We start from the raw sequence: 15,177 nt of genomic DNA, 5'->3' as shown, positions 1-15,177 counted from the left end.
GCATTATCGAGCAGCATCACAGCGCTAACACTCGGAGGAAAGAGCAGCGACTCGGTTCCGATACAACAGCTCACAGACGCCCTGTGCTGACCTCGCCAATGCAGTTCTGACTAAATAGACACAGATTCTGCTAGAAAAGTGTAGGCTATTATGGGGAGCTCAAACCATGGTTTCCAAATGTCCAGGTGTTCAGATACAGTGGCTTGCAAAAGGTTTTTACATTTTGGTCACATTTAAACCACAAACTTAAATGTGTTTTATTGTTATTAGAGTTTTATTTCAAAATCTTCCCTATTTATCTCCCCAATTTTACTCAGCCAATTACCCAACCCAACAGTCAACAGTTTAAGTCATATATTAATATATTTTTGACTTTATCACTCAGTAACTTCAAGCCACATTAGTCTAAAAATAGTATACTAAATTATTTGTACTATTGTATGTGTGTGTTTTGGTCACACACTTATTTTTTATAATTTTATTTCTAATTTATCTGGTCAATTGTTCCACCCATTCAGCTGCTACTCAGCTGTATATCCCCTATCACTAGTGATGCCACAACACCCAAGGAGGGTGAAGACTAACACATGCCTCCTCCAAAACATGTGAAGTCAGACCTTTTATTTTTAACTGCATGATGCAGTATTACCGAGTAGCATCACAGCACTAACACAGCTCGGAGGAAAGTGCCACGACTAGGTTCTGATACATCAGCTCACAGAAGCCCTGTGCTGTGGACATCACCGTTTAGTAAAGTGGGGAGAGAGCGCCATCTACCCACCCGGAGGGAGCATGGCCAATTGTGCTCTCTCTGAGTGCCGGCACCTTGATGGCAAAGCTGCATGAGTGGGGGTTCAAACCTGCTCATTTTATTGAGATTTTAAGGGTTAAACACATACAAAGTACAGGTGCATTAAAAAAAAAATAATATTGAAAAAACAGACACTTTATTTCAGTAATTCAGTTCATATAGATGTATTAAACACAAAGAGTGATCTATTTCTATAAGCATTTATTTCTTGAAACGAAAAATCAAAAATCAGTGTCTCAGAAAATTAGAATATTATATATAAGACCAATTGGTACGTTTGTCAGTGTGGGCAGTTTGCCAAGTCAAAAAGTGGCTCTACTAAGTATTGATATAAAGGGGCTGAATACTTTTGCACGTCACACTTTTCAGATTTTGTTTTATTTGATAAAAAAAAATAATAATAAAAAACCAGGTATAATTTTCGTTCCACTTCACAATGATATGCTTTAATATACTTGATATACTTTGTGTTGGTGTATCACTTAAAATCTAATCTAAATCTAATAGAGTTTGTGGTTGTAAGGTGACAAAATGTGCAGTTTTCCATTGTATCTTGTGGCCGTATAGTGTAATTCATAAATCTGTGACATTTTAAACACAAAAGCGTCTGCAGAATCAGCGTAAACGATCGTTAATTATTGTTATTTTTGCAGCCAGACTGTAAAAAGACCTCTCTGCATTGAAAGTCGTTGCGTAACGTCCGCAGGAGACAAGCCGAAACTCATCTCTTCAGGCTCTATTTTTCCGAGGAGCTTCTGCTCTCCGGCGAGTGCGTAAACATTCAGGCGTGTCTTACCAAATAGTTATCAGCGTGTTTGGACTTGAGCATGCGCGTGACGTCCTTCAGATTGTGCAGGTAGGTCTCCTCCGAGCAGCTCTGAGGGAAGGATACGGCGATGATGCGCTCCGTCACGTAGGTCAGGTCCAGTTCGTATCCCTCCTCCATCTGAACAACAAAGAGAACATGGACACGGTTATTCTGGAAAATGTAGTGAAAATGTACATGTTTCTCATTTTTCTTTAAATGCAGCCAATCAGATCAAATCACACATTAAAAGCTGATTAGTAAAGCTGTTGTAAAGATAAGTAAAGATATTGAAGCATACCAATAATATAGCTAAAAAAAAACTTATTTACCTTTAATTGCATGCATTAAATATGCTGTACTTTATTACTGTGGTAGATTTGTGTTGTAACATTACTTTTTTTATAATATTTAATACAAAATCAGGTAAGTCGTGCCAATTACTCTTCACAAATTGTACTAAATGTATGACATTTATATTTAAACTGAGCAAAACTTCATTTTGTAAGGTCAAAAAACAGAAATCCAAACAAAACCCATGGGCCGAAACCATATAGGAGAAAAGAAGAACAAATGCAGATCAATATTCAGAAAGACAGTAACAATAAGAATGCTTGATATGCAGCAGGAAAAGTTGGCAATACTTCGCAAAAAGTACACAGATAACAGACGCATTTATACACCCGACAACAGATCCAGAGGTGATAGTATTTTAGTATTCAGGTGATGACTTTAAAGTGTAGGTAAGCAATATGACGATATTTTATTGTATCGCGATAAATCTTCTAATTGTATCAACAAAATACTTGTTAATGTCATGGCGGGGCGGAACTCTGACACGCGCAAATGCAAATCGAATTATACGGTTTAATAAAGTATCAGGCAAAAGGGGTAGTCAATACAAGGGGTAGTCAAAACCATCAATACTTAGCGGGGAGAAAGTGAAGTGTAAGGGGATATATAATGTGTGCAACAGGTGAAATCAATAATCAGGTGATTGGCTTCTGGGCAGTACATAACAGACATGTTTTAACTTAAATTAAAGGCCCAGGTCTAATAATCTCAGCCGCTACTAAGATTAAGGCACCAAACTTTTATCTAAAATGCTAAGATTCATGATCTTTGTTGAGCAACATTGACTTTGCCATGTGTTAATCAGTGAGTTCCCAGATCTTAGGCTTAAGATATCTATTCTGTCTTTCATTTTCAGTGTGTTTTCCAAAGTAAACATACCGGAATTTAAATACAGTTTCTTAGCTGTCAATAAGAATAAGAGAAGTGTTGGGGTATACATAGTGAGTGTAACAGGTGAAATCAATATTCAGGTGAGTAGCTTCTGGGTAGTCATGTGCCGTGTGACAATGATCAAGCTACAAGTGCATTGGCCATGGTTTGTTAGCTTAGAGTTAATATAGCACTATAGCATTTTTACACATATTTTGACCTGTTTTAACTTAAATTAGAGACCCTGTACTAATAATCTCAGCAAACTTTCATCTAAAATGCTAAGATTCATAATCTTTGTTGAGCAACATTGACTTTTCCGTGTATTAATCAGTGAGTTCCCAGATCTTAGGCTTAAGATAACGAATCTGTCTTTTATTTTCAGTGTGTTTTCCAGGGTAAGCATACTAGAAATACAGTCTCTTACTCTGTCAATAAGAGTAAGAGAAGTGTTAGGGTATGCATAGTGAGTGTAACAGGTGAAATCAATATTCAGGTGATTAGCTTCTGGGTAGTCATGTGCTGTGTGACAATGATCAAGCTACAAGTGCATTGGCCATGGTTTGTTAGTTTGGACCTAATATAGCATTTTTATCCATATTTTATCCAAGTTTTAACTTAAATTAGAGGCCTAGGTTTAATAATTTCAGCAAATAATTTAATCTAAAAAGCTAGTTGAGCAACATTGGCTTTGCTGTTTATTCATCAGTGAGTTCCCAGATCTTAGGCTTAAGATAACTAATCTGTCTTTCATTTTCAGTGTGTTTTTCATGCTAATTTAGCGTGAGTCATGCTGGCTAGGGGTTTGTAGTCTAAACTAGACTGACCGTACAAATTTAACGATTAAGCCGTCCAACTCAAACCCATGATTTGACCGTTTCCCGTCAGAGGGGCTGTAAACACGCTCGGACCCCCAATGTGGAAATAGCTGCTGTCTTTCAAAACAAGTGACTGGGCCCGCTGCTAGCATATGGCCTCCGTAACCAGGCCGGTCCTGTGACATGTGCAGCTCTGTGGTGAGCCGAGCAGATCTGAGCACTTCCTGTGTTTCCAGAGCGAAGCTTCCCCTTACGTGGCTTATCTGAGATCATCTCAGACTCTCCTGCTTATCACAACACTGCAGTATCAACAGCGCGAGGAGATAATGCTCCCACAAGGAGCTTTCAGACCCACAGAGCTGTGGTTCCTGATCCCAATCCGCCGGCCTGAGCTGCTCCATCAACTCTGATTCAGCTCATGAGGCCCCGGAGAGGTCAATCATGAGTTCAGCCAGTCACAGTGTCTCAGCACTTACTGAACTCAGGGATATTTCAACAGACTCAGTATCTTCATTCATTACTCTGTAGGTAGAAGTATAGATACTAGTGTTTAATAAAATACTTCTGTAGAAGTTGAAGTATCAACTTAACATTTTTACTCTTTAAGTAAAAGTGTAAACATACTGGTTTTAAAACTACTTAAAGTATAAAAGTAAAAAATTCCATTAACCCTTGTGTGGTGTTCATATTTTTGTTACTCGTTTACTTTATTACTTTTGTTATTTAATTCAGCAAAATTGAGCAATTCTACATTAAAATGCTTTACACATGCTCGCTTCACCTAAATTGCAAGCAATATAAACAGCTTACATGGTTAATATTTGCCCTTTTCCTTTCTTATGCTACATTTCTTTCAAAAATGTACTACCCTTTTTTTTTTAGTTTTTTAATAAAATGTAAAAGAAAATATGAGTAGAAAATTTGTTTAGTTTCAAATTTACAAATGAAGCAATGTTTATTAGCCCTTGGCCAAACAGACTATATGTAATATAAATGGTTGGGGGGGGGGGGGGTACAGTGTGTGTTTATCGAAAATGTGTTTTGATATATGTTTTTCACACAAAATGAGCCAATGCCAATGAGTTTGAGTTAGAAAAAATATTTTTTTAGTATCATTTGATGAAAAATGAAAACGAGACCCACAGACCCGAACACCACACAAGGGTTAAGGACAAAAGCTTAGAAAGAGACTGCCGGTTCAAATCCTATTCATGCAGCTCCTCACTCAACTGATTGAAAACACAAGTGCGGGAATCCCAGTCAAAGATTTCTACAGCCAGTTGTGACCAGCCAATTATGTTCGAAACTAGTTTATTAACTTATAGTCGAAAGTTATAATGCTGTTTTTGAACTAACTGGACTAATCCTCCTAATCCCAAATGTCAAGGATCATTTTTTAGTGATTTTTATATGAAACTACTGCCCCTACATATCTTGAGTTAAATTCATTTTCTTTTACATTTTATTAAAAAACTAATAAAAAAAGAGTAGCACTTTTTGAAAGAAATGTAACATAAGAAAGGTAAAGGGCAAATATTAACCATGTAAGCTGTTAATATTGCTTGCAATTTAGGTGAAGCAAGCATGTGTAAAGCATTTTAATGTAAAATTGCTTAATTTTGCTGAATTAAATACAAGTAACAAAGTAAACGATTAACAAAAAATATGAACACCACACAAGGGTTAAAGAGTAAAAAGCTTGAGTTGATACTTCAGCTTCTACAGAAGTATTTTATTAAAGTCTAGTATCTATACTTCTACCTACAGAGTAATGAATGGAGATACTTTTCACACCTTTGCCTTCCAAGCAAAGTACACAACATGTGTTGTGTTTCTTATCTGTTCCATGAACAGTGTTGCTGCAATTCTTCTCAGTTTAAAACAACATTTTCTACGAGATTCTAATCCTCTACAGTCTGTTAGTTGTGTGAAATGTCTGTGATAAACCAGAACCTGGAGAGAACAGTATTGGGGGGCTGCCGTGGTGCTGAAACCCCCCTGAATGCCTCTCTGAGGGTCTTTTGAGGACTTGTTTGTTGTTGTAACAATTTGCAGCTTGAATGTGTCACTTAATGAAGACTGAATTGACTCCAAACTCCCAACACACACACACACACACACACACACACACTCTTATACTCTCACACACTCACACACACACATGCACAGACATACACACGTTATGTGAAGTGAGTCGTAAATTAAAAAAGGTGGTCAGGGGGTGGCTGTGGGGCTTAAAACAGCCCCTGTAAGCAGAATGAAAGAGCGACTGTGTGAAGGAGGTCATCACTGGGGGAACGGAGGGGGGGGGGGGGGGGGCGTTGGTCGGTCTGAGCGCCGGTCAACAGAGGACCCACACAGGTTCTCAGGAGATCTGGGTTCATTCCATACTAAGTAATGGGGTAATAATGGTGCATAATGCTAAGCTAAGCATTAAGACTTTTGTTGTAGTAAATCATGATTTATAAAGTTCTTACCTTTGATGAATAGCACATCTTCGTTCTCCCACAGCGTTCTGAGATCCAGACATTTTAACAGTTTGTCCAAACACCCTTCAGACTGGGTGATACGGGGCTTAATTTCCCCCGATAAATCACTTTTTACACCGTTATCCAGCTCAAAGTAGCTCCACACCTCCTTGCTAGAATCTGGAGAGCTCTGACATTTAAAACAAGGCTTTAATAACTTAAAGCTTATTAAAAAAAACTGTTTACATCCTGTAACGTGAGCTTCAACTCCGAGCGCCGCCATATTTGTATTGATAATATCATAGACATGTACAGTATATACATAGACTCCACATAGCATAGCAGCCGGCACCAGGAGGCTGGCTATTCCGAATCTATGTTTATATATGTCTATGTTATTTTTTAGTTCAGTAATGTTGGTGCTCGGAGCTGAAGCTAGCATTAAATAGATGTAAATAATGTTTGTTAATAAGATTCTTGTGCACTTTTTAAGTTATTAATGCCTCGTTTTAAATGTCAGAGCTCTCCAGATTCTAGCAAGGAGGTGTGGAGCTACTTTGAGCTGGATAACGGTGGAAAAAGTGATTTATCAGGGTAAATTATGCGCCGTATCACCCAATTGGAAGGGTGTTTGGACAAAATGTTCAAATTTCTGGATCTCAGAACGCTGTGGGAGAACGGTGGTGTTCTATTCATCAGAGGTAAGAACATTTATCATGTTTTACTACAACAAAAGTCCATTTTACACTGGAGTTCTCCTTTAAGAAGTGTAATAAAACTGAACGAATAATTCACAGAATTAATTAATTAATGCTATAAAGTCACAATGTGGAGCAGCTGTAGGTACATAGGAGTGTGTAATAGAGTAGACTCCAGCAGCACTGCTGTGTCAGCACTAAACACACACAAAAAAGTACTATATTACAAAAAATTACAGGTAAAACCAGTGATTCACAATTGCACACAATCTAGTGTGGTAGTATTCTTAATAACTGTGGTTGTGTTGAAATGTTTGTATCATGTTGATGGCGCTGAGTGTTCCAGCAGCCACTATGATCTGAGGACAGCTGGTTCCAATCCCAGTAATGCAGCTTGCCATCAGCTGCCGGAGCCCTGAGAGAGCACAACTGGCTTTGCTCTCTCTCTGGGTACAGTAGATGACGCTCTCTTCCATACCACCAAGAAGGACCAACCACATCCAACAGGATTAATTGTGGACGCTTTAAGAGGAAGCTGTCTGAAAGGGATGTTCGAGTGCTAACCCGGATTGTATCCAAAAAACATAAAACCACGGCTGATCAAATCACGACAGAATTCAATGTGCACCTCAACTCTCCTGTTTCCATCAGAACTGTCCGTCACCACAATAAATTATTGTGCTCTAAAACCAGGTGTTTCAGTTTCATTGTCCAGACCATGTAAGCAAACATGAATTATGGGAGTTGGAGTAAGGGATGATAGCGGGTGCAGATAGATGGATGGGTGGATGGATGGATGGATAGATGGATCTGAAGTCACATGTGTATCAGGACAGTGTTAGTGAAGTCTATTGGTAAAGGATGTTGAGTGGATGATCCCCACTCTCCACCACCAAAACCTCAACTCCCCAACTCGCCCCATCCAAAAGTACTGGATGGAGCTCCATCATTCCAGAGAACAAAGTTCTATTGCTCTACAGCTGAATTATGAGGATTTATACCACTCTATAGTCCAAACCTGGCATTAGGCATGGTGCCAATACGTAGATTCATGTTTGTTTCCTCTATCTGCTCCAGAGAGTCCTATTCTATCGGCAACGCCTCTCTACAGTGACTAGACACCCTGCTTTTGTCTGCAACTGATGCATCTTAAAGTTATCCCTGATGAGGGCGTAGCGTATTCTGGTGTATGAAAGCACTGACGCTGCTGTTACTCTCTCAGTGCACTTTAGCGCTTTAGCGTGCTATTACCATCACAGGCTCCATTAGAGCAGGAAGAACGTGCCGGTACAGGCCTGCCGTGGGGCACGCGTGCCTGGGACAGAGGTGTGTTTGCACCCCCACCCTCCTCACCACGCTCACCTGAGCCTCAGCCTGCTCCAGCCCCAGAGGCACGAGGCTGAGGCCAGCAGAACTGGGCCGTCTGCCACCAACACCAGGGCTTGTTCTCACAGGCTCCTTCAACAGCATCAGCTCCAGGCTGAGCCTGAGACCACGTAGAAACGCTGGCCAGAGGCACACAGTGCTAGAGAACCTTAATACTGAACAACTGAATCCTAAAAATAAAGGTATGAGTACAGTTTTAAAATATACCATTGATACCAATTTGTTTTTCCCCTTTTTTTATTTGTCCCATAATTTACAAGGCAAATTACCCAACCCACTCATTAGGTGTCCCCTTATCACTAGGGAAGCCCCAACACCAGGAGAGTGAAGACAAGAACACGCCTCCTCCAACACATGTGAACCATAGCCAGAGCGTTTGGAGGAAAGCGCAGCGACTCGGTTCCGATACATCAGCTCACAGACGCAGAGCCTTGTGCTGATCGGCATCACCCTTTAGATGTGATGAGGGGACAGAGAGCACCATCTTCCCACCCAGAGAGAGCAAGGCCAATTGTGCTCTCTCAGGGCTCCAGCAGCTGATGGCAAGCTGCATGACTGGGATTCGAACCAGTGAAAAAAAAAACATTTGGCGGGTACTGTAAATTATGCTGCAATATCAAATAAACCTCATAACTAACTAACCAACTATGCATACACTATCATTCATCTCTTGCATTAAAAATCTTCTCTGTTTAACTTCCCTGTTTTTAATACTAAAGCTCTATGTTATACTTTTACTCAGCACATTAAAGAGTCAAATTTTTGAAAAAGTGTTAAAATACTATGAGATATAATAGCGTTAAAAAAAGGCTCAAGTCTCTTTGTTGGGCAAACAACAATACAAAATTATTACTGTCACCTTTCCAAAAATACAGGGATTTTACTACATCTACTCTCTTTGACCCATAATGGTGATATATTAAAGTGATTATAATATTAGAGTGAAATGATTCATTTATTAGGGAAAACTGTCATGTAATTGAAAGTAACCTCTAGTTTAGGACCTGTTGAAGTCTCTAGTCTGGATATAAGATGGGATTGAGGTATGGAGGTTGGGTATGGAGGTGAACAACAGGTTCTGTACGGCATCCTGCACCACCTGTTGCTACAGATGTTGCTACAGCTGGGCCTGTAGATCCTGTAGCTTCTATACTCACAGGTTTCTGAAGCTGCAGAGTCCCAACTTCTCTCATAAATACTTAATTGGTGATAAATATGGCAACCATCCAGGCCAAAGAAGTGTTGTAATATGGAGACGATATTGCTGGGGACATTGCCCTGCTGAAAAATTCCAGATGAAAGGCCTGCTATAACATGTGGCCACAGGATGTCAGTGGATGTGAGTAGATGCTTCTAAAAGCAGCCCTCTCAGTGTCTTTCAGGTGTGTTGAAGCAGGTAAACAATAACAATGAACAACAATAATGAAACTGAATCAGTTTTGTGCTGCAGGGCTGGATTAGGTTGGTCCTGAAAATGTGGAAATCTAAGCAGTTCAATTGTAAAATGTTGAAAATAAAGTTTAATTGTTCCACTGTATATAGAACCACTGTTTTACTAAAGAACCATTTTTAAAGGAATTCCTAGTGTTTCCTAGAAGTTTCCTAGAAGTTTCCTAGAAGACATTCAGTGGATGGTTCTGAAAGTATTCTCCAGAGATCATACCTGAATAGTCAGTCTTTCAGGTCTGTTGAAGCAGGCAAACAATGATAAATGTAATGGTATCAGTGTTGTGCTCCAGGGCTGGATTAGGACAGTCCTGGAAAGGTGGAAATCTAATCACTTCTTTTTAAAAACGAGTTGCCATGGCTTTACAGTATATAGAGCATCTGCCTTTGCAAAATAACCCTTACATGATAGACCACCCTGTGGAGACTTCTGGAAAAGATGCTTCACAATAGACAGGACAGTGATCGTCTGCACTACACTGTGCTGCGTTGCACTGCACATGCAAGATGGCAGAGTGCAGGATGAAACATTTAAGTAAAATGTCCAAGTATTTCTCCAGAAAAAACAAAAATGCATTATATTATATCAAGTCATCGAACAATATGGTGACACAATGCATAATTCAAAAGTTTGGATGTTTGGAGAATGCTATACCAGGGACATCAGCCAATATAGGTGGGATAGCTCCAATGCTAACAGACACATTGAGGCGGCATTGAGTTACCCCTTTTTTAATACCACTGTTAAATATACCAGTGCATCTCAGACAATAAAAACCCAAATATCAGTGTCTCAGAACAGTAGAATATTACATAAGCAGTGTGTAAAATGAAATATGCATCTCTGATCATCAGTAAATTTTACATTTCATTTGTAAATCAAGGAAGCAGGGTCTGGAGGAAGAGTGGAGAGACACAAAACCTTCCAGCACTTCATGCTGACAACGTTAATAGAGATGCAGATTTCATTTTCCAGCAGGACTTATATGCATAATATTCTAATTTTCTGAGACGCTGATTTTTGGGTTTTCATTGGCTGTAAGCCATAATCATCAACAGTTAAAGAAATAAACACTTAAAATAGATCACTTTGTGTGTAATACATCTATATAATATAGTATGAGTTTCACATTTTTAACTGAATTACTGAAATAAAAAGTAACTTTTCTGTGATATTATATTCTTTAGGAAACTTTTAGGGGTTCTTCAGTTTGAAAATGTGGAGGGTAACCTTGACAGCACCTTGAGCTTTTCTTAAAGTGCATCCAAGCACCTCAAGGGGTTCCGCCAAAGTTTCACATTGAAGAACACCTAAAGTTCCTACAATTACCAATAAACCTGGAACCAGTGTAGTGTAAAAACTCATCCAGCACATGCAGATGCTCTGAGAAAGATCTATACTGACTCCAGATCAGTCCCGGTTCTGAGCGACTGGCCACACCCTTTACCTGCCACAGCAGACAGGAATCTGCCTCCCCGAGGGCAGAGAGGGAAAGCCCTGAGCGAAATCAGACAGCCTACTAATCTGCTAAACATCTGCTAATCCAGGGCGAGTCCCTCAGAACTCTGCACTCGTTTGAGGTGTAGGGGGCAGGGGAGCTCCTGAAGGAGCAGGTAGGCGTTCTTCTAAAGCCAGGCGAGAAGTTCTGTTTACTCTGTGCTTGGAGACACTTTTGAACACCCAGAAAAGAAAGGGAAGTGTGTGGAAATCTGAGTCAGAGGCTTCGGGCTGGGCTGAGCTGGATTAGGGGTTTTCTTAGTCAATGGAAATGGAGCTGGTTTTCTACAAGACAATGCCAAACAGCATGTCTACAGTGTCTACAGCATGAGCAAGACTATCATATCACATCATGTTGCATTATTTTGCACTACTTAGTCAATTACCCAACCCACTTATTAGGACTCCCTAGTGATGCCCCAATACACCAGGAGGGTGAAGACTAACAACACATGCTTCCACCGCTTCTTTTTGAACTGCTGCTGATGCAGCATTGCTGAGTAGCATCACAGCGCTAACACTCGGAGGAAAGCGCAGTGACTCGGTTCTGATACATCAGCTAACAGATGCAGCCTTGTGCTGATCCACATCACCCTAGGAGTGATGAGGGGAAAGAGCGCCATCTACTGTACCCACCCAGAGAGAGAGCAAGACCAACTGTGCTCCCTCTGAGCACCAGCAGCTGATGGCAAGCTGCATGAGCGGGGTTCAAACCTGCAACCTCCTGCTCATAGTGGCAGTTCCTCAAATGTGAATTCAATTATGATGTATGATGCTATTTTGACAGTGGATGATGAGAAAATTAGCCTACTTAGCACATCACACATGTGAATAAAGACATACAAATTTGCATAGCTGTCCAGGATTACAGTTTTATAGTTTGAACCTATTATTTTTTATAAAATGGCTATGTATCTCTCTTAACCAACCTGTGCCCTTGTTGATTAGTTAACAAATGCACGTGTACAGCTTGTCCACGAGGGAGCGTTCGGAGCATGTTTAGATTTACTAAAGTGGTGTAAAAGTGATTCATACTCTCAACTGCTGAAGCAAAAGCAACTCCAAAAGCAAAAAAAAAATTATAATGAAAACACAATTAACCTATTTAGCACATTGCATGTATCACTAGATATCTTGCACATCTGTCCAGTGTCCTGGTTTCTCATAAACATGGTATTTGCTAAGTATGGTGTAGCAATTTTACGTGTACCTATATTACGTATAACATGGCCCTAAATCAGCGTAATGTAGCAATTTTATTTAAAAAAGACTGTATCTGTAAAATCGTGCTGATGCTCCAGTGACTCTTAAGTTAAAACATTGCTAAAATGATGCTACTATTTACAATGGGAAGAACGGCATCTCTGTTAATGCCACTCCAGGCCGGAATGGTCCGAATACTTATGCAACAGAGAGAATTCCCACTCTGGGCTGAAATGTAACTTTGGTGAAGCTGCACAAGACTCCTCTCTAGAACTGTATTAGGGTGCACCAAGACTGGTTATTGTAAAACCCTGTAAAAGTACTCTACTTTCTTAGTTCTGAAACGGCTCTCTTGTCTGTTACAGAAGCATTGAACACTGCCAGAGCTGCAGGACAGTCCTCATTGCTCATTCTGCAGGACCTTCCAGCCGCCTTTGACACAGTCAACCATGACTACCAAATACCTATACTCTAAACCTTCCACTACCAGATCAGGAGCATCCCTCGCTATCTTCCTGAAGACAGAGCTCTTCAAAGAGCACTTACTCTCCTAACACCTCTAACTAACTACCTTCTACTACCAGATCAGGAGAATCTCTCACTATCTTTAATAAACTCCTGAAGAGTGAGCTCTTCAAAGAGCACCTACTCTCCTAACACCTCTAACTAACTACCTTCTACTACCAGATCAGGAGCGTCTCTCACTATCTTTAATAAACTCCTGAAGACAGAGCTCTTCAAAGAGCACTTACTCTCCTAACACCTCTAACTAACTACCTTCTACTACCAGATCAGGAGAATCTCTCACTATCTTTAATAAACTCCTGAAGACAGAGCTCTTCAAAGAGCACTTACTCTCCTAACACCCATAACAAACTGAACTACATTTAACCTCATTTCCTTCTTTCCCTCCTTTCCTCCTCTATCCCATTATTACTTTATTGTCTCCTTTAGGCCCTGTATATATATATATTTTTTTTTTACCTAGAACTTCTATGTCTTCTATTACTAAATGTGCATCATTATTGTAAGTCGCTTCGGACAAAAGTTATGTAATCTGCCAAATGTTATGTAATGTAATGTAATGTAATGCAATGTAGTCCACATGCTTAGCTTGATCTCTCAGCTTGTCCAGAAATGCATGTATACAGCTGTCCATGAGGTATTGTGCAAAGCATGATTTGCATTTTTTGCAGTGTTGTACAAGTGAGTTACACTCCCAAACTGTAGGGGGAGATCAGGAGCAAAATAGACAGAACAAGTTAGATTGGCCCTGTTCAAAATTGTCATAGCAAAGGCTATAAATTATTTTTTTTGCATTGATTTTTTCCTGCCCCCAAAAAACTAATGGCTAGATGGATATTTTGCTCAATGTGCACATTTTATTTGATTGCAATGAGATCTTCAACTAAAGGAGATGCAGTGAAGATCAGCTGCTCAGCACAGCCAGAGATGGATCTCACAGCTAATCTCAGTGATTTAGATCAGTCGACTCAGCTCAGAGATAAGAGTTAGCTCTTTCATCTTCCAGACGTCTCTTCATTTAGCAGAACTGACAGAATTTACCTCCCCAGTTTAACTTTAGAATTCAGTTGCATCTACTGAAATACACAAGCATTTAAATGTTAGTTGAGCATCTATGGAAGGGGTCAGCAACCCGCGGCTCCGGAGCCGCATGCAGCTCTTTCATCCTAATACTGAGGCTCCGCATGGCTTGTGAAAATAAATTATAAGTATTTAATTGAAGTGTATAATATTTTGTGTTAATTGCTATTTTTTATAGTTCAAAATTGGAAGATTATTCTTATCTTGAAATATTAAAACAATATGATATTTTATTATATTTCATTGCTCAAAATAATCGTCACACTTGCAAAAGCCGGTACACCCGCCAAAACACCGTCCATGTATCGATACTTTCAACCCCAGGAAGGCCAAGTATGGAGAAATGCAAGAAAAGAAAAATATCTTGGCGTGTTGCTTTTTTTTTGTTTTTCATATTTTTCAAGAATTCAAAGGGTCGTATTGTACACCCTGGGCAAGTCGTGTCGTAAAGCTCGTTGCTATCTTACACCCTGTCAACAGTCTTGCACACACGTCCTTAAAATAGCTTCTGGTTTATCCACTGACTGATTAAAACCCTGACAACAGTCAACAAAAACGAGCAGGTCAGTTTCCTCTGCTGAGACGCACAAAAGCGCAGCGATCCAAAGTCAGAGTGCACCTGACTCTTAAAACGAATGAGCCTGGCACGCTGATTGATTTATTTCACGTTCCGCCCAAAAACACCCATGATTAATTAAGATAAATAGTATATTCCTTTTTGAGCTGTGCAAAGGCGTTTTTTTTGCGCCCTCACGATTCCAAAGACACATTAACACGCCCTAAATCAAATTGCGTAATACCAATAATGACCAATGCGCTATAGAACGCAAAAATAGGGCCCAAAAGGTATTTGTGGCTCCCAGTGTTTTCTTTTATGTGGAAACAGGGTCCAAATGGCTCTTTGGGTGTTAAAGGTTGCCGACCCCTGATCTATGGGGCATCCATAAAGGACCATCTATATAAAGTGATACTGATTCATTTGATACGATTCGATTCAGAACTGATGCAGTCCTGATGTGACGTTGATTAAACTGATAATAAATCCCTGTTTTATCCCAGAGTTGATGTGAACATTTACAGTAAGCACTGTAGATGTTTCTGGAACTCAGGACTTGTCAGAGTCACGCAGATATACGATCCGTTATCACCCACGCACAGCTGCCGGGAGACGCAGGGCGGGTCGGGGGCGTGGTCTGTACAGTGCTCAGACATGAC

At 40.0% G+C, this 15,177-nt stretch overlaps 1 protein-coding gene across 2 annotated transcripts in view; it reads right to left on the bottom strand.

Annotated features, from left to right (window-relative positions):
• LOC103043776 (tensin-3) overlaps positions 1-15,177 on the bottom strand; it is a 92,503-nt gene that overhangs the window by 66,996 nt on the left and 10,330 nt on the right. For both annotated transcript variants that reach the window (XM_022662036.2, XM_022662037.2), the window contains exon 2: positions 1,608-1,757. In XM_022662036.2, coding sequence (XP_022517757.2) covers positions 1,608-1,757 — 150 coding nt within the window. The remainder of the gene's footprint in view (positions 1-1,607; positions 1,758-15,177) is intronic.

The sequence above is a fragment of the Astyanax mexicanus genome, chromosome 8 (assembly GCF_023375975.1).
Source record: "Astyanax mexicanus isolate ESR-SI-001 chromosome 8, AstMex3_surface, whole genome shotgun sequence".
NCBI lineage: Eukaryota > Metazoa > Chordata > Actinopteri > Characiformes > Acestrorhamphidae > Astyanax > Astyanax mexicanus.
This window is presented reverse-complemented; position numbering and strand designations above follow the sequence as displayed.